Here is a 22,564-nt window from a genome sequence, read left to right as displayed (position 1 = left end):
GTGCTGATGAAAATGAGATGCTGTGATTCTCTAAAACACAACTTCCAGCTCAGGAGGACTGAAAATTCAAACCAAGATCCAGATCTGAATGATGAAAAAGAACCAGTTAGAGAAGGGGGCTGGGCTACAGGATCCAGTGGCCTTGGCCTTGCGGAAGGGCGTGAGAGTCTCCCCACAAAGCAGTGTCACGCTAAGTTACTGGGTTGGCTCTAAAGCATCAAGAAATATGGTCCTCTTTGCCTAGCATAGCCCTGACTTGAAGGTCAGATGGACAGGGCAGGCGAAAGTTTCAGGTAAGGCTTATGGGATGTGCTTTGAAGCTGGTCTCGGCTAAATCCTGTTACCCTGCAGACACCTTCCCCCTTTGCCCCTTGCTGGGATTACAGCCTTTCAGAGTTTCACACCCACAAGGAGCTCCCCTGTCTATTCTGCCTCTACACAGGCAGATGGATGTCTCATCTGTCCATAAAGACCTGTGCAGAAGATGGCACATCTCTCTGTTGACCTTTTCAAATTCCTCAGATAATGATTGCTTAACCCAGTCCCTCATTCTGCAGCATAAATGCAATTCTTGTTTGGTCTTCAATGGAGATGGAGAACAAGCTGGCCCCATCCTCCATTTAGTAGCCCTTCAGAGGCCAGATGATCCTTTCTGAAGAATGGTTCTTTTCCCTAGGCCAAGTGATCCCAATTCCTAGTCTTTCCTCAAATTCCCCACAGTCATTGCATGGGTGTGTTACAGGTCCTTGTCTTTTATTAACTGATTTCTTTTACTCAGCTGAAAGAAGAGATGGATTTAAAGAGATGCAGCAAGCAGATAACAGGCCTATCCCAGGTACTGTTCTGGAAAGGGTTCCTGATAGGCCAATCCTGGTGTACCGCTTCCCAGAACCGGGGCTGATGTGCTTCCATGCTAGGCCAGACCCTCTACCTGATGCCTTCTCTCCTCCCTGTCTCCACGTCACTTCCTTATTCCCTAGCTCTCCTTTGTGCTTAGGATTTGGGAAGGGTGTGGCCAGGACACATCTTAGTCAGCCCTGCCTTCAGGGTTAGGATGGCGTGGGCTCAGCCAGAGCAGTTGAGGAATCGGGACTTGGCTGCGTTTGGAGGCAGATCTTGTCCTTGGCAATCAACAACCTTTCCCCCTTTCCTCCCCATCAGCCTGACATTTCAGTATTGCCCTTTCATTAGCTGGCCCTAGTAGCACCAAGTGTGGTGGCTCCTTTCTGGCAGCTCAGTGTGCCTGCTCTTGCACTGGTTTGATCTCTGGGCGTCGGGTTACGGCTTTTCCATGCCACCATTCAGACTCTGTGATGCTAAAAGGACCCTATGACTTGTGCCCAGGGGCAACTTTTCAGTTTAGGATCTTGAGGTACTCTACCTTCAGTCTTACTTTGGGTGGATAAACTGAGGCACCACGAAGCAACCCAATAGAGCATGAGGCAAATAGGAGATGAAACCCAAAGCCCACCTGCCTTGCCTCACCCTGCAAGGTGACCCCTGCTTCGCCCCATGCCACAGCGAGTGACTGAAAACACTAACCTATGTTGGTAAGTTGGCCCTTTGCACTCAAAGACATGGGGAGTGCAGGGGGAGAAGGCAGCTCTGACTGGTCATCGGATTCAGGCAGCCCACCAATGGTATGGGAATGTCGCCTCTCCTTGGTCTCCTCCTGGGACTGTAGCTGGTACCTGTAGGAGGCAGCAGAAGAACTCAGTCTGGGATTAACAAGTGCAGTCAGAGGTTTAGTTGGTGTGGAGGGTGTCTGAGCTAGGCTGGAGCCAGGAGATTCTGAAAGCAGGACAAAGAAAAGAGGGAGCGGTCAGGGCTCCCCAAGGAGGGAGGAAGAGATTGGGACTCAGCATCCTCTCCCAGACCATCCAGAGGGTGTGAAGGGACCAGCAGGTATTCCCGTGAGGGTTCCTGAAGTGGGGGCAGAATTGATGGAGAAGGTATGAGAACTTCTCCCCTGAAGTTCAGGACAGAGACTTATGCTTCGACGTGCGGGCTTTCAAATTGCAAGGGTCAGTCAGGCGCAGTGGCTCACGCCTATAATCCCAGCACTTTGGAAGGCTGAAGTGGGTGGATCACTTGAGGTCAGGAGTTCAAGACCAGCCTGGCCAATATGGTGAAACCCCATCTCTACTAAAAATACAAAAATTAGCCGAGCATGGTGGTGCACACCTGTAATCCCAGCTACTTGGGAGACTTGAATCTGGGAGGCAGAGGCTGTAGTGAGCTGAGATTGCGCCACTGCATTCCAGCCTGGATGACAGAGCGAGACTCCATCTCAAAAAAAAAAAAAAAAAAGTTGCAATAGTCGCCACCCAACTGAACAACTCAATACTGTCAGAACAGTGGATGACCAGGTAGGTCCTGCCTCTTGCCCAGCTGAGTGACCCAAGAGGCGGGCTGTTCTCCCTCATACTCTGAGGGAGGAAAATTACAGAGATGAAGTTCAGCCAGGATTGGGATGACATAGACTAGTATAGGTAAGTGCATGATTCCCATGTGCAAACTTGTTTCTCCCCATCACCAAAAAAAGAACACTTGCTGTAAAAGTTGACTCACATAGTGTTAAGCTTGGGCAGGGTGCTAGGTGGTACTTGTATGGGACCACATACAAATGATTCAGCAAAAGGGGTGACTAAATTCATGACTGGAGCCTGGGACAGGTTGAGATGTGATTTTTCATACATACCAGGAGTCCCATTTATAGGGAAGAAAAAACACATTAAAGGGTTACCTGAGCCCTTTCTTGGGAAGAGTGTTCCGATCCCGCTGATTACTGCGGAGATAAAAAAACAGAGAGAGAGAGAAGCATGTGGGTCCATCTTAGGAACTAGAGTTTAGGACCCCTGGTGTGAGGTATGCAGACCCCTAGATGCAGGACATCAGACTGTGAGCCCCTTTAGCTCTAGAAACAAAGAGACAGCTATAGCCTGCTTCTTGGCTTACAACTTGGGAAATTTTCTGAAATACTAAATGTCTTTTCTCTGATTAGAAATTAAGGTATGGTTAGTCATTTAAAGATCAAATTATAGAGCCAGGGACAGTGGCATGAGCCTGTAGTCATAGCTCTCGGGCGGCTGAGGCAGAAGGATTGCTTAAGCCAAGGGGTTTTGAGTCCAGTCTGGACAACATAGTGAGATCCCCCATCTCAAAAAATAAAAGATCAGATTATAGTAGTAAAAACTACCACATAGGTAGTTTGATAACCTTAGCATATAGGGGGAAGGGAGGAGAAAAGTAGGATGTAACATAATAGAAAAGATTTTGGGCAGCTGGGCACAGTGGCTCACGCCTGTAATCCCAACACTTTGGGAGGCCAAGGCGGGGGCAGATCACTTGAGGTCAGGAGTTCACGACCAGCCTGGCCAACATAGTGAAACCCAGTCTCTACTAAAATTACAAAATTTAGCCAGGCATGGTGGTGAGGTGCCTATAATCCCAGCTACTCAGGAGGCTTAGGCAGGAGAACTGCTTGAACCTGGGAGGTGGAGATTGCAGTAAGCTGAGACTGCACCATTGCAGTCCAGCCTGGGCAACAAGAGAAAAACTCAAAAAAAAAAAAAAAAAAGATCTTAGACTAGGAAGCAAAAGCTCTGGATGATAGGTTAACTTAATTATGAGATCTTGGATAAGTCATTTAACTTCTTTATGCACTGGTTTCTCCATTTGTAATAGAAGAATAATAATTTTAAAACAAAAACATCTTACCTATCTCATGGAGTCTTGTGAAGCAAATTAAATTACTTAATGTATGTGAAAAATTGCAAAAGTCACAACATGACAATAAAATATAGGATAGTACTGCTAATGGCAAAACATGCCCAAGACACAGCCACAGGCCGAAGTTCTGCTGTCGTCTACCTACCTGTCCAACTGCCCAGCTCTGGGGCTTCCGCTCCAAGTCAGCTCTTCCGTCTCTTCCTCTGGGGGAGCAGCAGGGGGAGCAGGTGGGGTGGGGATGGGAGTACTGCTGGGGAAGGCACTGGGCAGGCTCATTGGCATCTGGAGGGACTCCATGCTCCTGTGCAGGCCTGAGAGTTTGGGGTACATGCGGGTCTCTTTTGGCACACTGAAACCACTCATTAGCTCCAGGCCCTGGGAGAAGCTGGCTGAGTTAATATTGAGGATGGGTGCCGGACTGGGTGTGAAGCAAGAAGGGAGAGGGCCCCCGGATGCTGAGCTTGTAGCATGCAGATCTGGGACCTTTGAAGCATGGGTGGTGTCACTGGATGATGGTAGATCCAGACTGTTGGAGTTGACCTTGTCTAGATTGGCTAGTGAGGGTGGTTTGACAAAGCTCTTCGCTGTGGCCCTGAGAGAAGATCAAATGAAATATTTAGAATAACAGAATTACAGAGCGAGAGGCAGATAGGAGCTTAAAGAAATCTTATCCAGTCTTGTTTTCTGCCTATTTGCTAAGCACAGAGGCTTATCCTAATGCTGTTGTGAAATACATTGGAAGGAAATCTGATACCCAACTTAGGGCACCTTCAGCTTAGATAAGGGGGACAGCATATGCACATGGGGATACAAGTGAATTTATGCAAATAGGTATATATGTGTAAATAAACAGTGCTGAAGACAGGTTAAGGATTGATCAAAGAATAGTACAAACGAGGTAAGTTTTGAATACAGTTTTGAAAGAGGGATTCAGTCTTTCAGAACTTTCAGAAACGAGATTCTTTCAGAACCCTGGCATACAAGGGAGATGCAAAGGCCTAGAGACAATAGTGGATAGGCCATGCCTCACCTAGTCTAAGGAGGGCAGAGATCTGCAAAAAAATGACAAAGCAAACAGACAAGGAGGAGGCTGCCCACACTGGGTACCTGAGAGGGGTTGGTGGCAGCTCTGCCAGCTTGGTGGCTGTGGGGTGGCTTGGCTGGTTCTTGGGAGTACTTTCTGGGGAGCCAATACTCTTCAAGGAGATGCTGTCTGAGTCCAAGGCCACGGCCTTGGCTTTGGCCTTCTCCTTTTCCCGATCTGTCTGATTGACAGGGGCTGGAGTGGTCCGCCCACTGGCTACTTTGGTAGGCTCCTTCAGTCTGGAAGGTGTAAGGCCTCCCTGCTTGGTGCTGAGGAGACTGGGGTCAATGCTGCTGCTCACAGGGCGAGGTCCGCCCCTCCCGCCGGTCACACTCATAGAACTGGACTTGGCTGGCCGGGGCAGGCTGCGGTACTGGATGTTGGAACGGGCTCCGGGAGCCAGGAATCCTGGCTCTGCGCTGTTGGACACATCTAAGCTAGTCTTGCGCCCATTTACTGGCTTGACAGGGATGCCTGAGGACTTCTGGATCTTGCTGAGAGTGGCTGAACCACCGGTTTGCATGACGGTGGCTGTGCCTGTGGCAGGAGGAGGCTTCTTGTAGCCAAAGGATCCTGAAGTGGAGGGGCGAGCAATGCCCGAGGGGGGCTTCTTAGCATCACTCAGGCGGTCCCGACCAGCATCAGAGGAGGAGCGTTGGAGACCAGTATTCTTTACTGCAAGCTTACCCTTGTCTGTAGCTTTGCCCTCCGGTTTGCCTGCAAGAGGACAGGAAATGAGATAAGAGCTGAAACTGACCAGTATCTTTAAAACCCAACCAACCCTTTCTTTCCCTCCATGGGAGAAGGGAACATTGTCCATGTATTACAGAATTTTAGAGACCTAAATATGGATAAACAGGTACAAGACAAGCTAATAAAGTTTCTTGTCTGAAAGACTCTGGCTGGGAGGGGTGGGGAAGCTAGGAATATTTTTCGATTTGCTTCCGGAGTAGGATGGTCCATTTTGATTAAAATGGCAGAGGCAAAAACAAAGTTGATCAAGAACATCCATCTAATAACTGGTTGTGGAAGAGAAAAAAAGGAGGGGAAGCAAATGGAATTGAATTTGACAATATCTCCTGGTAATTAGAGACTAGAGGAAAATGCTGATTAAGGCTAAAAGTTACCCAAGGGGCCAACTTTGGGGGAACTATAATCTCTTGCTGTAGCCATTTTATTTCTTGTTTTCTTAGGACCTTCCTGGGATGTCAAGTAATATCTTATGAAGATAAGTACATAGACTGACTAACTTGGGAGAAAAAAGAAAGAAACCATTGGAAGCGTTTGGAAGGAGGTCAAACTAGTCCCTAAACAAAATACACTCCCTCCTGTTCCTCATATTATCTGTGATTTTGGCCCAGTCACTTAACCTCTTTGAGTTTCTATTTCCTTCACATTTGTAAAATGGAAATAATAATACCCATCTTTCCTAACTCACAGGACTGTCCTTAGACCAGGCAAGATAATGCATGTTAAAGCACTATGCAAATGTTTGCTATCATCCTGTGGGTTAATAACCACTAAGAAGAGGAGCAACCAAAGAACTAGGTCTTTGCCCTCGTACCTTCCTTTATTCCAGGCTCACCTGCGACTTTGAGGGCACTCTGGGCTGTGTGAGTGATGGGGGAAGTTACAGCCACAGGTGGGGTCTTGCCCTTCTTCAGGGAACCAGGGTGTCCCAGGCTGATGGGCTTTTTCAGTTCTCCACCCTTGGATGAATCATCACAGCTCTCAGGCCGCTCCCTCCGCCACTTAGACGTCCCAGGCTCCATCTTCAGGCTACCACTGTCGTACTCCAGTTTTTTGGGGGCCTTTTCCTCTGATTCACTAAACCAGCTCAGCCCACTTTCTGCCAGTGAGCGCTTCTCTGAGTCTGTGCGTAGCTAAAGAAAAGACAAAAAGGCAGAGTGAGATACTTATATGCAGATGAGGAACTGGATAGCCGACGGGATTGATTTTAGTCAGTACCTGGCGCTGTGCATCCCAGAGTACTAAGTCAACCTAGGGTTTCTACCTAGACACCTAGGATTCCCGACAGCAGATGGCATATATCTCTAGGTTTCTTTTTCTTCTCCAGTTGGAATAGCTCTTACATGTATTACTCTAGATTAGTGTAGGCACTAAGTATAGACAATATGACAACATCTAACGTCTTGGGTGAGTAGCCTTAACTTTTTTTTTTTGCAGGGAGCAGCTCTAAAATGACCTGGTCAAAGGTCTATGAGAACCAATCCCATGGAGTGGGTGTGTACGTGCAACCCCATACACAGACAATGCTGTGGTTCATCTTGAGATGGTAGCTTGGGTGTTTGCAAACTCACGTACCACTATTGTTGAGTTCCTGCGAGAAGCAGTAGGAGTAGTTGGGAGGGAGTTGAGTGAGGAGCTGGCATTGAATTCTTCTGAACTGAGATTGTCTGAGGCATCGCTGAGTCCACTGCTGATGGAGCTGCTTTCATCCCAGCTACAGGACAGGAGACATGAAGGTTCGTGGTGAAAACAGAAGCCAAGGAAAAAACTAAATGTTTCATACTGATGCAAGAATGGCTCTGCACCAGTATACAGGCTAGCCAAAAGCAGAAGACCTGGGGCTTTGTCTTGGGTTTGCCAGCAATTCAAAGTGTGACTTAAACTTCCTGGTAATTTGGTGATGTTCTTTTACAAAAGGAAGACACTCTGTCTTTATCTGGCAAGAGAAAATGTTCTATCTCCTTAACAGAAAGGTATATTATAAAGACAAGGTAATTTTTGGATCTAATTATACAAACCAATTTCCTCTCCCTGTAAACAGCCTCCATTCTTAAAATTACCATAGCTTTGTTCATTTTTAGATGTGTTCTGCTTCTATTCTCCCTCTCCTTTTCTAAAAATGTCTACAACTGGTAATGAGGCCCAGAAAGAGATTTCTGTTTTGTAGAACCTCTTAGACTTTTATCATTTCTCACTGCACCTCCATTTATGCAGTTCATCCTATCCTGGGATCGGGTCCTGCTTCTAAACAGAACATGCTGTTCTTCTCGTAAGTGAACCAAATTTAAGGTGCTGTGGCCATGCAGAGGGGCCAAATTTGTGCAGAATGGGTTCGTTTCTCTGCCAATTGCTTGGAATATCAGATTTGTGGTATTAGGGAGATATTGCCGTTAAATATCTGTACCTGTAAACATCTGTATCCAACACTCCTGCATGCACTAAGTGAACTTACTGCAACCTCCACATCTTTATAGCTTGAGCTCTACAACATTCCTTTGTCTGTTTGTCTGTTTGTTTGTTTGTTTGTTTTGAGACGGAGTCTTGCTCTGTTGCCCAGGCTGGAAGGCAGTGGCACAATTACAGCTCACTGCAACCTCTGCCTCCCGGGTTCAAGCGATTCTCCTGCCTCAGCCTCCTGAGTAGCTGGGATTACAGATGCCCACCACCACACCCAGCTAATTTTTTTTTTTGTTTTTTTGTTTTTTTTTTAGTAGAGACAGGGTTTCACCATGTTGACCAGCCTGGTCTCGAATGCCTGACCTCAAGTGATCCGCCCACCTCAGCCTTCCAAAGTGCTGGGATTACAGGCGTGAGCCACCGTGCCTGGCCTGGCTGCCAATTTTTGGGCATAACAAGTTTCAGTCAGAAAGTTTATCCTTAACATCAAAACTAAATAGCTTCCTCTAATATTTATATTAATTTTCTCTTATTCTATCTTTGTTTGCTATTCACGTTTCTTTTCGATCACATGCACTGTTTTCTAAGCTCAAATTCTGTCCCCTATAAGCTGTCTTCAAAGGCCCTGTTTTCAAGTCTTTCCCAATTCCTTTAGACCCTAAATGTTCTTCAGATTTCACTCAAGTTTTAGAGCCTAACACTGAACACAGAAGTTCAGTAAGACTGCTATATATGAGTATCTGTTTGTGCCAGTAGGAATTAACTTCTAAATCCTTGTTATCTGTGTTCGGAGTAGGTTTGTTTATCAGCTTTGCATGTGTGCAAGGACTAAAAGGCTGAAGACCTTTTTGGGTGAATTAGCTGGTATCTGAAAATATTTTTCTTTTTGATTTATTTTGAGTTTCATACCATGGAACAAAAATTAGACATACAAGTCGTCTAAGTGGTTGGCCCAGATCTCAGCTGGCTCCCTCTAATTCATGTGCTGGGAATAGGAAAGTGGGTGGTTTGGACATTTTGGCTTTGTTGCTCTGTAGTGATTTATCCAAATACATTGAGAAAGAGCAAAGAAAGCATGGGGATTAGAACACACTACAGAGTTCTTTAAATGTTATGACTTTGAAATACAGCCATTATTGAATGACAATCAACTTCTTCCCCCTTTCCCTTCCTGATATACAGTAAATCTCACGTTTGTCCTGGGCTAAGATGTCATACCCCCTCATTTTGTAGAGAAAGAATACTGAGGAAAGATCAATGCTGGTTTTATGATCCTATCAGCTCTGCTGGGTCAAGATAAGATCTCTGGCAAGCAAGCAAACAAACCATTCTCAGCATGTTCTCTAAGTCAAAGACAGAGGAAGCCTGTAACACAGAATCTTTCATCTGAGATTAATTATTGGTAATCAAGGTTGTGAGGCAAAGAAAGCTCTTATGGAAGGACCCTGGCAAAAAGAGGACTGCTGCAGCTCAGAAATCCAAAAGAAACCTTCCTTTGCCCTACATTTATGGAAAATTTAATACTGAAATGGGGGAGGAGGCTTATCTTTTAGGAGAGTGTTTGGGTTTTTCTTGCTTAAAAGACATTCCCTCCCAAGCTCTTTTCCTGTAGTGAGGAAGTATAAACCTAGAATTACCAAGGAAGGTTGGCTAGAGGATATAAATACTTCCTAGCACAGTTAGCATTTCCTTCCTTCCTTGCTTGCTTGGATAGTTAGCATTCCCTCCCTCTCTTCCTTCTTTCTTTCCTCCCTTCCTTCCTTCCTTTTTTGAGACAGATTCTCACTGTGTCACCCAGGCTGGAGGGCAGTGGCATGATCTCAGCTCACTGCAGCCTTTGCTTCCCAGATTCAAGTGATTCTTGTGCCTCAGCCTCCCGAGTAACTGGGATTACAGGTATGCAACACCACGCCCAGCTAATTTTTGTATTTTTAGTAGAGAAAGTGTTTCACCATGTTGGTCAGGCAGGTCTCCAACTCCTGGCCTCAAGTGATCTTCCAGCCTAGTTCTCCCAAAGTGCTGGGATTACAGGTATGAGCTACCACACCCTCTTTCTTAAAAAACAAAAAACAAACTCACTGCTAAATTTGAATGGCTTGAGAAAAAAAAAAAAAACATTAAAGAGTGACAGAGAAAGATCTTTTGTTTGGGAAAAAAAAAAAAAAGGGCTGGGTGCAAGATTCCTCCTTGTAGCCAGGTGTTCAAGACCAGCCTGGGCAACAAAGCAAGACTCCTGTTGCTACAAACAAAAGAAAACAAAACAAAAGAAGGAATACCTGCTATAGCAAGGATTCAACTATCATAAAAATATAAAGGAAAAGTGCTCCTTTTTTGCCCTCCCATTTTTACTTCTAAGGTAACAATTATTAACAGTTTTTTGTGCATCCTTCAAAAATATCCCTATGCTATATCTTCTAGTTGTTCGCTCTCTGGATGTGCTGAATAGTTGACATTATGGGACCACACTTCATTATCCTGGAGATTCTCTACCCCTGACTTAAACTGGAACCTCAGTCTTCCTCTTTGTTGGTTTACTCCTCGGTTAGGTGAAGTACCTCTTCTGGTAGGTTTCTGAAAAGGGATGCTTTGGAAGTCAACTTTGTAAGACCTTATGTATCATAAAATGTCTTTTTATTTTTTTATTTATTTTTATTTTTTAAAAGATGGGGTTTCACCATGATGGCCAGGCTGGTCTTGAACTCTTGACCTCAGGTGACCCACCCACCTGGGCCTCCCAAAGTGCTAGGATTACAGCTGTAAGCCACTGCGCCCGGCCCATAAAATGTCTTTATTCTATCTTCACGTGTGATATTTTGGGTAGCCACAGAATTCTAAGCTGAAAAATATCTTCTTTCAGAATCTAAGGGCGTTGTTCCATGTCTGTTTCTATTGTTGCCCTTCTGAGTCTTCGTCCTTGCATGTGACCTGATTCTTTGTTTCCCCTCTGGAACTTTTAGCATCTTCTCGTGCGCTGAAACATCACTAATGACGTGCCTTGGTGTGAGACCTTCTTTACTCATTGTGTCGGGTACCTTACCAGATGCTCTGAATCTAGAAACTCAGTACCTTCAGTTTTGAGAAATTTTTTCAAAAATTTTTTGATGATTTTCTCTTCATTTTCTAGTTGTCTCTTCTAGGATGTTTATAATTCAGATAATAGATTTTCTTTGGCTGATTTTCTACTTTTCTCTCTTATTTTCTGCATCATTAAAAAAATAAAACAAAAAAAAAACCTCTGCTTTTTTTTTGTATTGTCTCCTTATGTTGCCCAGGCTGGTCTCAAGTGATCCTCCCGCCTTGGGCTCCCAAAGTGCTGGGATTACTGGCTTGAGCCACTACGCCTGGCTGCTAAACTCCACTTTTTGAGCAGTGGCCTCAATTTTATCTTCCAACCTTTCTATTAAGTTTTTCATTTCTTCTATCACACATACATATATAGATATACACACATATAAATATATAGACATAAATACATATACACGTAAATGTATGTATGGGTAGTGTGTACATCTATATGTACGTATATGTGTATGTATGTGTATGTATATTTGTATAATATGTGTATGTATATTTTAAAGACAGGGTCTTGCATTCTTGCCTAGGCTAGAGTGTGGTGATGTGACCATAGCTCACTGCAGCCTCAAACTCCTGGGCTCAAGTGATCTTTCTGCTTCAGTTTCCCGAGTAGCTGGGATTATAGTCATGTGCTACCATGCCCAGCTAACTTTAAAATTTTTGTAGAGACAGGGTCTCACTATGTTCTTTAGGCTAGTCTCAAACTCCTGGCTTCCAGTGATCTTCCCTCCTCAGCCTCCAAAGTTCTGCGAGCCACTGCACCCACGCTTCTACCATATTTTAAATTTCCAAGGCTTCGTTAAAAATTTTTTTTAAACAGCATATTGTTCTTTCTTTCAAGGATGCAATCGCTTTTTCAACTCTCAGAGACATTCATTCATTCATTTAGAGGGGCAGGTTGCCAATGTCCTTACATAGTTTCTTGTTCCAAGTTGCTTTGTTCTGTTCGTACTGGTGAGACTTCATGTTACAGACCTTCTGAGATGTGTGATGATGCTTGGCTATTTGCTAATATGGAAGACTGGGACACTCATTATAAGTTACTGGGAACGTTTGTGCACATGTAGTAGGACTTGTCAACTATGGCTTCAGTATAGGGAGATGAGATTGGACTGATTCATTTAAGTTTTTTCTTATGAGCTGGTCAGATTTCCTAGAGATGAATCTTCCAAACTCCAGTCTGAAATATATAAGACCAGCATTCTGAGAGCTGAGTTAGAGAAGAGCCTGGAACTTTCAACATTCAATATGCAAAGTTTCATTTATTCCTCTCTCCCTTGCTTTAGTTCAAAATCTATGCACTCACTTGTGTCAGGAGTCCACCAGACCAGAGACTACCTGTTTTACTCTCTCCAGAAAATAAGTCTCCAGTCTTCTGTTAATGGAGGAAAACAGCTTCCCCTCTGGGAGCAGATGGAGGGGAGAATCTGAGAGTCTAAGTGTTTTTTATTTAAATTTTCAACCAGTTCTGTTTGTAGACTTACAAACAGGGGAAAGGGTTCCCCCTTTCTGAGAGCAGATGGAGGAAAGAATCTGAGAGTCCAAGTATTTTTTATATAAATTTTCAACCAGTTCTCTTGTTTGTAGACTTACCCTTTCCCCATTAAAGCTAGCTCATGCCACCAATTATGAAGCTTTTTGAGGATTCCAGGTTGCAAACCAAGTTCCTGCCCCACTTCCTCCACTGCTGGCCTATGATTCAACTTTAAGTCTGATCCATCAGTTCATACTTGTCAGTATGATTTCCAGCTTCCCATGATCTCATCACTATTATATCTTTCTTCTTCTATTCTTTGTTTTTGTGGTTTTATGACTTAAGAAAAGAAAAACCTTTATTGTCATTTTACTTTTGTGGTAGTTGTGAAATATATTAAACTAATTTAATTAGCAACAAAATCCCCCTAAGTGACTCTTATGAATAAGATATCCTGGCCGGGCGCGGTGGCTCACGCCTATAATCCCACCTCTTTGGGAGGCCGAGGCGGGTGGATCACGAGGTCAAGAGATTGAGACCATCCTGGTCAACAAGATGAAACCCTGTCTCTACTAAAAAATACAAAAATTAGCTGGGCATGGTGGCGCACGCCTGTAGTCCCAGCTACTCCGGAGGCTGAGGCAGGAGAATTGCTTGAACCCAGGGGACGGAGGTTGCAGTGAGCCGAGATCGCGCCATTGCACTCCAGCCTGGGTAACAAGAGCGAAACTCTGTCTCAAAAAAAAAAAAAAAAGATATCCTGGTGGGTAGCCTTTGAGTAGAATGAGGTGAGCAGACATTAGCTTTGGAGTTCTAAAGTCAAATAACATAGAGGCAGAATAAATCATCTAGATGATTTTTTATTTATTTATCTTTTTTGAGACAGGGTATTGCTATGTTGCCCAAGCTGGTTACGAACTCCTGGGCTCAAGTGATCCTCTTGCCTCAGCCTCCCAAAGTCCTGGTATTATAGACACGAGCCACTGCATCTAGCCTAGATGATTTTTTTTTTTTTTTTTGAAGACTCAAGAGCTGTGGGAGAAAAAAAAGGCTGGATGGACACTGTCCATCCTGAAACATATGACTGGTTAAGGTGTAAGAATAGAATGTCTTTAGAAGAGTTTGCAAATTTTATCAGTTCATGAGTCGGAGTACTGCAAAGCAACTGCCTGGTCACTCAAGATAGCAGGGAGAAAGGAAGGCAGCTTAAATATGTAACCAAAAACAATAAAGAGGACAGGGCCCAGAGTTATGGAGGGCTACTGCATCTGTTGTTTGGCAGAAAGAATTTCTTTGCTCACTCTAAGCTGGATTTTGCTGTCTCCCTCCTATTTCTCTTTATATGTTTTTCACATAGATCTCAAGTACAGAAAAGAGAGTTGGGCAACAACAAGCTAGGCCTAAATTCACGAGGACACGAAAACGACAAAGAATGCGGAGACCTCAATATCCCTCCATAATCTAATCTACAAATGCAAACAGCCACTCGCAGGCAACTGGTGTATGAGAGAAATGGTGTCAAAGTTTTGATTTGGGGCGAGTTCTCATAAGAACTTCTAAGTTCGATGGCACTTTATCATTTTCATCGATCCCCAGAATAGAAGAGGAAATGAGTCTGAATGAGCATATCAGAGACTGAGTCACATATAAACAGGACAATGAAAATGAAGAACCTTGTCAACAGAGATTCCAAGGGAGCTGTAACAGATTATGAAGGTAAATTGAAGAACTTTCTCCATGGGATACTTATTTTCCCATTTACTGTTCTCCTCATATCCCCTATTCTACCCTCCAAAATTTATACTTCCCATTCCCAATTTCCACTAAAAGCATCACCTTTTCTCCCTCGTTGCTCTATCAAAAACTTAGGTATGCCTTCAACTCCTTTTTCTTCCCCCTCCTCATCAAGATTGTAATATATCATTGATTGTATTACCACTCTCCTCTCAAATCTATCTCTTCCTTTAAATTTCCCCTGCCTTTGCTCTGCTTCAGAGTCTAACGTCCTCTCACTTGAGCCACTGTGAAAAGACTTCTGTTATCAGCTCCACTCTGTATAGATTCTCCCTCCATCTAACACGCACTGAATAGAATCAGAAGCCTAATCACCCAAAAGTGATCAGCAAAACTTTCATTAGCTCCCTCTTGCTGATGTGATAAAATAAAAATTCTATAGCCTGGCTGGGCACGGTGGCTTATACCTGTAATCCTAGCACTTTGGGAGGCTGAGGAGGGAGGATCACTTAAGGTCAGGAGTTTGAGACCAGCCTGGGCAACATAGTGAGACCCAGTCTCTCTATAGTTTTAAAAAATATTCAATACCCCATTTATCAAGATTATTCATAAGCCATCATTAATGCAGTATAGTGATTAAGAGCACAGATGTTGGAGCCAGACTACCTCAGTTTAATTCCTATAAACTCTGCCTACGGTTAAATTGAACTTCAATTGAGCAAACATTCATCAAGTATTTATAAGTCATCCTAGTATTTATAAGGCATGGTGTCACTTGCTATGGGCGTTCAAAATAAGTGACTATCCAGAATGAGCCTACAACCCAAGGATAGAGAAAGATGTATAAATGAAATAAATCCATGACAGAGGTATAGACAACATACATAAAGCAATACAGAGGAAGGAATTATTTCATCTCCAATAAAATCCAGAAATATGACTTTACCATGTTAGGATACTGACAAATATAGTGCTTTATCCACTTTTCTCCACTCCCATCCTACTCTTACTTCCTGTATTCCCTGGGATTCCTATTAGGTGACCAACTCTCTCACCTAATTTCCTTTTAGAAATACAGGCCTGCATGAGGAGGCAGTCCTGACATCACCAGGCAGTGATCTGTGTGCTGCTGAAGACTCTGGAGTCCTGGCATTATCCCAGGGATCTGACATCAGTGGACGTAAGCCCTATCTATTAATATTTCGCATAAGCATTTTCCATTTCCAGATCAAATACTAAGTCTTCCATGAGGTTTTCCATGATCCTCCTTGCCAGAAAAATCTCATTCCCTTTTATGTTTCCACAGACATACCTATACTTCTATTAGAGTGGTCTGCCTTGAAATAGTTATGTCCGCACATCTTTTCACTACACTGTATTTCCCTGAAGGTTAAGATTAAATCTCATGCTTATTTGTACTCCTTATATAATATCTTGTATCCAGTGGGCACTCAGTCATTGCTTATATGAAAACAAGAATGCATAACTTCAGGAAAAAGTTATTTCAGAGCTGCTATTTATATATTCTCCAAAAATAACTAGTAATTTGTTTATAAATCTAATCCTCGCTTTGGGGTTGGGGGAATTTATTAACATTCTCTTTTTAGAGCTTTCAGTTCTCTGCTGAAATTCCCTATCTATACAAGAATGTAATTCACCTTTTCTTCGGGATCCTTAAAGATATTTATAAAAAGGATTTTACAATCCTTGTCTGTTACTTTCAACATACGGCTCATCTGTAGATCTGCTTCTATTGACTATTTTTCCCCCAGTCATATTTTTCTGCTTCTTCCTGAGCCTTGTAACTTTTTATTTTATGCCAGATGTTGTGTGTAAAAGTGTGGCAATAGGTATATCCAGAAAAGGACATGTCCCTTCTGTTGTTAGGCTGCTAGGATTGAGAGCTGAGTCAGTCTAGCCTGTCATAGAGCCAGGTCTGGGCTCTGTTATAAGTCAGTTCACCAAATGTTTTGAGGGCAGGATCAGGGCTGTCCTTTCAGTAGGGCTTATGATCTGAGCATAGCGAGTCTCCAGAGATCTCTCTATGCCATCCAGCCCAGCTGCCAGCTTTGGGCTGCTGTCGAGTTCTCTGCACTCTTGGTGAGCCACTTCTGTGCATTCAGTGAAAGATCTTTGTGCTTTGGGGGGCCTTTCTCTACCTCCTGCCCTGCCTCTCAGGTTCTGCTGTACTGTACTGCTGCTGTATAGTCAGTGAAGGCCCTGTGTATGTACACTGGGTGAGGTGGGGATCTTTCTCAGATTTCTGTCCTGTCCTTAGCCATCAGCTTCCTGCCACTGTGTACTCAGTGAAGGCCTCATGAGAACGATTTAGGGGTAGGTGGGTACATATTTGCTCTGTAATTAGGGCTCCTTATGGCCAGTCTGCATATGGCCTTCAAAAGTCTGTATGAAGTTTTCAGCTATTTTCTCCTTATCCTCATCTATGATAGGTTTGCCCCTCTTAGTTGTACCCCTAGGAGGAAAACAGCCATGTATTCCATCTCTCCTAGGAATGGCTCATCTCTTTCTGGAATTTAGTTCAACTAGAATGCTTTGCATCCTTAGATATTGATTTTTTTTTAAGTTATGTTGTTTCTTATCCAGCCTAGCCTTGTTGTTAGGATGAGAGTGATAGTATAGGACACTATACCATTCCCTTCAATAAATTAGCCTCTTGAGTGCTCTTAGAATAAGTAAAGCCCGTCATCTAGTGCTGTTAAGAATGGCAACTGATTCCTCCTCTTGTTTTCTTGCCCACTTCCTAGCATTGACACCATAGTCTAAGGAGCACTCTGGTGCACCCATCTCCTCTGTAGGATGAAAAGAGGGACTGTGAGGAGGCCAGCTCAACTGAACACTGCTCTGTTTGTGTCTGTGCAGACACGTGGCAATGCATGGGGCAGGGAACACTCCTCCCCTCCGGGAAAAGCACCAACACTAACGTAGCTCTTGGCTAGGATTGGCTACCCCTCCCAGACTTCTCTCACACCGTCTGCTCCCCACATTTTAGGCCCAGCTATTATTCCATGGAACTTCAATAGCCAAGGGAGCCTGCAGGCAGCCAGAGGGCCAAGGGTGTGGGCTAACTAACTGGAAGAGTGGACCAGCTTGTGACTAATAGGAAAAAATCCTTATTGCTTCTCTAGCACAGCATGGCTCTTAAAAGTCAGACTTGAACACTGAATCTGTTCTGTCCAGAATATATATGCCTTGCAAATCAGTAACTAAGTTTCTCTATTTGCTACTTAATGCATGAGAACTGTGTACATGGAACCTTACTTTCTCCTCTGAGAGTGGAGAAATATCTGTAGTACAATAGGCTGGTTTTAAGAGCCAAGGGTTTTTTTTTTTTTTTCTTTTTCTTCTCTTGGAATTATTTTTACTCCCAGCAGTGTTTATGGAATTGGAAGCCTAGGGTATACCTAGGACTTCCTGCTTTCTTATATAGGAAAGAGAAGAGCTAACTTATCATCTAAACTGGAAACAGATTCCAAGACAACAGGAAGCTGTTTGGCCACAAAAGGCACCTTACTTCATGGAAATGAGTCCCCAAATCAATCATGAAGAGAAGCCAGAGTCAGAGTTGGAAGGCTTTTCGGTCCCCATCACTATACCAAGTAGGTATGCACCATATTCTATCAAAGATACAAACATCAAACAGGTCAGAGGGGTAAAAGAGCATCAATAACCACAACTCTTGATACTGTTTCACTTGCTAGAGTTGATGGATGGTGGCCTAGGTTAGGCAATGAAATAGGCAACAGTGACAAAGTGTGAATTAGACCCAGGGACTGAGAGTAATCTGATAGCCAAGATAAGTAGGAGGATAGCAAATGTGATGAGCCTGGTTCTAGGTTTGCCAAGGGCCAGAATGTCCATGGATCAAAATGAAAAGAACATTTTTCATAATGCAAGCATTTTAGATAAGGCTGTCATTAGATGGTTCTGCAGCCAGGGATATCTCATGACTTTGCCCCTGCTACTCAAATTACTCTTGATATTTTAAGGAGACAGGGCAAAGAGCACATAAAGCTGGATCTGGAATCAGTCCAAGTCAGAATTAAATACATAGAGACTCAAAACTAATCTGTCCTCTTGAGGAGGCTAACCTTATTGGCTAGAAATGGACTGAGCTGACCTCAAAGAATACACTACAGACCAGAATACACTATAGACCAGAATACATTCCTAATATTTGCTCTAGTCTTGAAATTTTCCATAGCTTTTTTGGACCAACACCAGGTTAAAGCTAAGATACAGCTTTCCTTCTTGCTCACTACTTTAAGAATATTCTTGCTATCTGTGATGAAATGTAATATGTTAAACCATATGAAATTGTCAATCTTATAGGTAAAAAAAATGATCAAACCTGGGCACTTTCATATGATTCAACATTAAATACATTTATTTTTGTGTTTGGTCTATGCTTTAGCACTTGTTTGCTACAAAACCGTGGCCATGGACTCTAAACTCTTTTTTTTTTTTTTTGAGACAGGATCTCACTTTGTCACCCAGGCTGGACTGCAGTGGTGCAATTTAGCTTACTGCAGCCTTGACCTCCCAGATTGAAGTGATTCTCTGTTTCAGCCCTCTAAGTAGCTGGTACTACAGGTATCACCATGGCACCTGGCTAATTTTTGTTTTTTTGTAGAGACGGGCTTTCGCCATTTTGTCCAGGCTGGTTCCAAACTCCTGAAGTCAAGTGATCTGCCCACCTTGGTCCCCCAAAATGCTAAGATTATAGGCCTGAGCCACCATGCCCGAACTTAAACTCTTAATAGGGAGAGACCAAGTTACAAAATCCAGGTCAAATGAAAGAAATGACAACTTGTCCCAGTCTAAGACTAGTTTGGTACATCTGAACAAGGGAGTATGTTTTGGGCTTTCCTCAATCCAAAGTTCCAAAGATATCCCATTCTTCATTGGTCTTCTATGCTTTCTTCAGACCCATTCCTGGAGGTGAGCCACTCAGTTCATAGTCCATGCTTCTCTAGAGGTCACTCAGATAGTCATGGAGATGTGATCCCTAATGAGAAAATTAGCAAGTGATGTTCCATCTCTGGTCCCTGCAGCAAGTGGACTCCTTTGTTAAGAAGTTGGTGACCTAGATCTGTGTTAATATGGTAGCCACTAGCCATAGGTAGCTACTGAGTATTTGAAATGTGGCTAGTAGAAAAGGAGACTGTAAAATATCTTAATTATCTTAATAATTTCTATATTAATTGCATATTAAAATAATATTTTAAATACGTTAGGTTAAATAAAAAACATTACTATTAATTTTTCTTGTTTTGCTTTTCTAAATATTTCTACTATAACATTTAAAAATACATGTGTGGCTTGCATTAGATTTCTATTGGAAAGCGCTGTCCTAAACAGGAAACTTTTGGTCAATGAAATGTCAGCTTTAAAGAGCTGGAGTTCTTTAGCTGCTATAGTAGTTACATTTGATCCATGACCTGAAAAAACTATGGTTTGCAGTTAAACTTCACCTGATCCCTTTGATGGCAACAGATGTGGTAAAATTTTTAGGTGCAAACATTGAATTATGAGCCATCGTCTTCGGAGACCATTCAAGAGGTTAAAGAGGATAACTGATTTTTAAAAAAAGGTTATTGGAGAGTAAGAGTGAAGTTGGGCAATTTTGTGATGCTGTTTTGAAAATGAATCAAGACCATCTAGAGAAACCAACATTCTGTTCAAGTACTGCCTAAGTTCTTAAAGTCAGTAACCTCTCCTGCTCCCCATCCCCACGTGGCCCTAGAGAACTCCAAGAGCGAGGGGGAGTACCGTGTCTGCTTCATTACATGTCTGTGGTTTGGCAGAGATCACAGCAAACCAGCTTGACCTGGCCAACAAAGCCAGGCAATGGGAGGACAGGATGAATTGCACAGAGTGAGAGATTTAGAGGAAGAGAGGGTGGGGCAGAGAAGAAGCCAATGTAAATTTTTTTTAAGTTAAGGGTTTGCCAAGTCTTAAGGGTAAAAATCACCAAGAAGAAGGGACTCTAAAGAACAAGGTAACCAGAGTCTTATAAGAAATTGGAGGATATGTACAATTAGGAAAATTTATTTGGCCCCTCGACATATTGGCAGTAAGCTCATACAATTCCAGTCCTATAAGAAAACGAATGGTTTCAGTAACTTTTAAAAGACATTTCCTAAACTCTAGTTTCAATCACAGAACTATCTGATTAATTTGTTCAACTCTCAAATGCTGAGGCTAAGTTAATGAATGGACTGTAGCTAGGAAAGCCCGCATTCAGATTTAAATCCTACAGACTGGTTACATGCATTATTAAAAAATCAGAAAAAACAGTCATAACAATTTTGGACCCTACCATTTTGGGGTATCTATTGTAACACATAGGTGATGACTTCTTACTCAGATCCAGCTGGGAAGATTAGGACGATGAATACCACAAATTTTGTAAATATTTCCTGGACTAGGTATGGTGGCTCACACCTCTAATCCCAGCACTTTGGGAGGCTAAGGTGGGTGGATTGCCTGAGCTCAGGAGTTCGAGACCACTGTGGGCAACATGGTGAAATCCCGTCTCTACTAAAATACAAAAAATTATCTGGGTGTGGTGGTGTGCGCTGTGTAGTCCCAGCTTAAAGCAGGGTGTCAGGAGGCTGAGGCACAAGAATCACTTGAGCCCAGGAAGTGGAGGTTGCATTGAGCTGAGATGGCACCACTGCACTCCAGCCTGGGCAAAAGAGCAAGTGTCCATCTCAAAAAAGAAAAGAGAAAAGGAAAAGAAAAGATTTCCTAAAGATCAAACCCATCCAAGAAAATTACACTCCAATGCCCTACTGTACCTTCATCATTCTGTTTGATGCTGAAATAATCGTATTTCCACTGTTGCCTTTTTCTTTTAAGTCATTCAGTTTTAGTTACTGACAAAGTTCTCTATGGCATTTAGAAAGGAGTTAAAGCAATTAAATACAGGGCCATGACACCCCCAAGAGTATAAAAGGCCACCCTAATGTGCCCGTAGAGAGAGGACTTCTGTTATTTCTGAGGATTTGTGATACAACGGAAAAGTAAGAAAACTTGACTGCTTGGTTCCAAATTTAGTCCACCTCAAGACTTCCTTGCTGAAGTTCTAGCCACCTTCAGCATACCCACTTTAGCTCACTCTCCTTTCTGATAAGGTCGAAGTGTTTTAATGGTGGCAATAGGGCCATAGGTCCAGCCCTAGACAGAACCCCACTCAGTCCAAATAAAGCCATACATTTCTGTGCTTGATCTTCACAGATGCCATCTTGCCAGTGGCAAAAGAAAGTAATTGGTCTGCAGAAGCTAATACCCTTGCAGTTACACATAAAATTCTATGCATGTGTGCAGTCTTCTGGTATCTGATCATACGTTCAGATTCTCAAATGTGTCTATGACTCAGAACATTTTCTTTAAATTACTATCTTGACTCCTGACACCCTGCTTTAAGATCACCTTCTTGTTTCTGGCATTTAATTTTTGCCCTAAGGTTAAGAAAGTTTCCTAAACTTAGACCATTGTTATGGTATAGATTATGTCTCCCCAAATGTATGTGTTACAGATCTCACTCCCAATGACTGTATTTGGAGATGGGGCCTTTAGGGAGGTAATTAAGGTTAGGGGCCAGGCGCGGTGGCTCACACCTGTAATCCCAGCACTTTGGGAGGCCGAGGCGGGTGGATCACGAGGTCAAGAGATCGAGACCATCCTGGTCAACATGGTGAAACCCCGTCTCTACTAAAAATACAAAAAATTAGCTGGGCATGGTGGTGTGTGCCTGTAATCCCAGCTACTCAGGAGGCTGAGGCAGGAGAATTGCCTGAACCCAGGAGGCAGAGGTTGCGGTGAGCTGAGATCGCGCCATTGCACTCCAGCCTGGGTAACAAGAGCGAAACTCCGTCTCGAAAAAAAAAAAAAAAAATTAAGGTTAAATGATCTTATAAGAGTGGCGCTCTAATCTGATAGGACTGGTGTCCTTATAAGAAGGAGACACCAGAGGGCTCTCTTTTTGTGTGTGCACAGAGTTAAAGCTATGTGAGGACACAGTGAGAAGGTGGCTGTCTACAGTCAGAAGACAGGCCTCATCAGAAACAAACCCAGGCAGCACCTTGGTTTTGCGCTGCTGGGCTTCAGAACTGTCAGAAAAGAAGCTTCTGTTATTTAAGCCACCTGGCCTGTGGTATTTTGTTATGTCAGCTTGAGCAGACTGCCACAACCATTAAGTTATGAAAATAAGCTTATTTTATCTACATGTCAATATCCCCATTGAACTACATTGGATATTGACCACCTCTAGGATTCAGGCTAGTTTTCAATTC

The 22,564-nt window shown here is 43.2% G+C and overlaps 1 protein-coding gene and 1 long non-coding RNA gene across 7 annotated transcripts in view; one reads left to right on the top strand and one right to left on the bottom strand.

Annotated features, from left to right (window-relative positions):
* Positions 1-22,564, bottom strand: part of NAV1 (neuron navigator 1) — a 263,151-nt gene that overhangs the window by 28,389 nt on the left and 212,198 nt on the right. For all 6 annotated transcript variants that reach the window (XM_064360228.1, XM_064360230.1, XM_064360229.1 and 3 more), the window contains 6 exons: positions 7,142-7,280; positions 6,402-6,699; positions 4,840-5,533; positions 3,878-4,324; positions 2,747-2,788; positions 1,543-1,691 (listed from right to left, as the gene is read on the bottom strand). In XM_064360228.1, the coding sequence (XP_064216298.1) occupies positions 1,543-1,691; positions 2,747-2,788; positions 3,878-4,324; positions 4,840-5,533; positions 6,402-6,699; positions 7,142-7,280 (1,769 nt within the window). The remainder of the gene's footprint in view (positions 1-1,542; positions 1,692-2,746; positions 2,789-3,877; positions 4,325-4,839; positions 5,534-6,401; positions 6,700-7,141; positions 7,281-22,564) is intronic.
* Positions 1-22,564, top strand: part of LOC135268213 (uncharacterized) — a 136,933-nt gene that overhangs the window by 38,160 nt on the left and 76,209 nt on the right. The window lies entirely within an intron of this gene.

Source organism: Aotus nancymaae, unplaced genomic scaffold (assembly GCF_030222135.1).
Source record: "Aotus nancymaae isolate 86718 unplaced genomic scaffold, 86718_ANA_hifiasm-v0.15.2.pri h1tg000039l, whole genome shotgun sequence".
NCBI lineage: Eukaryota > Metazoa > Chordata > Mammalia > Primates > Aotidae > Aotus > Aotus nancymaae.
Note: the sequence above shows the minus strand (reverse complement) of the source record. Positions and strands in the feature narration are given on the sequence as shown.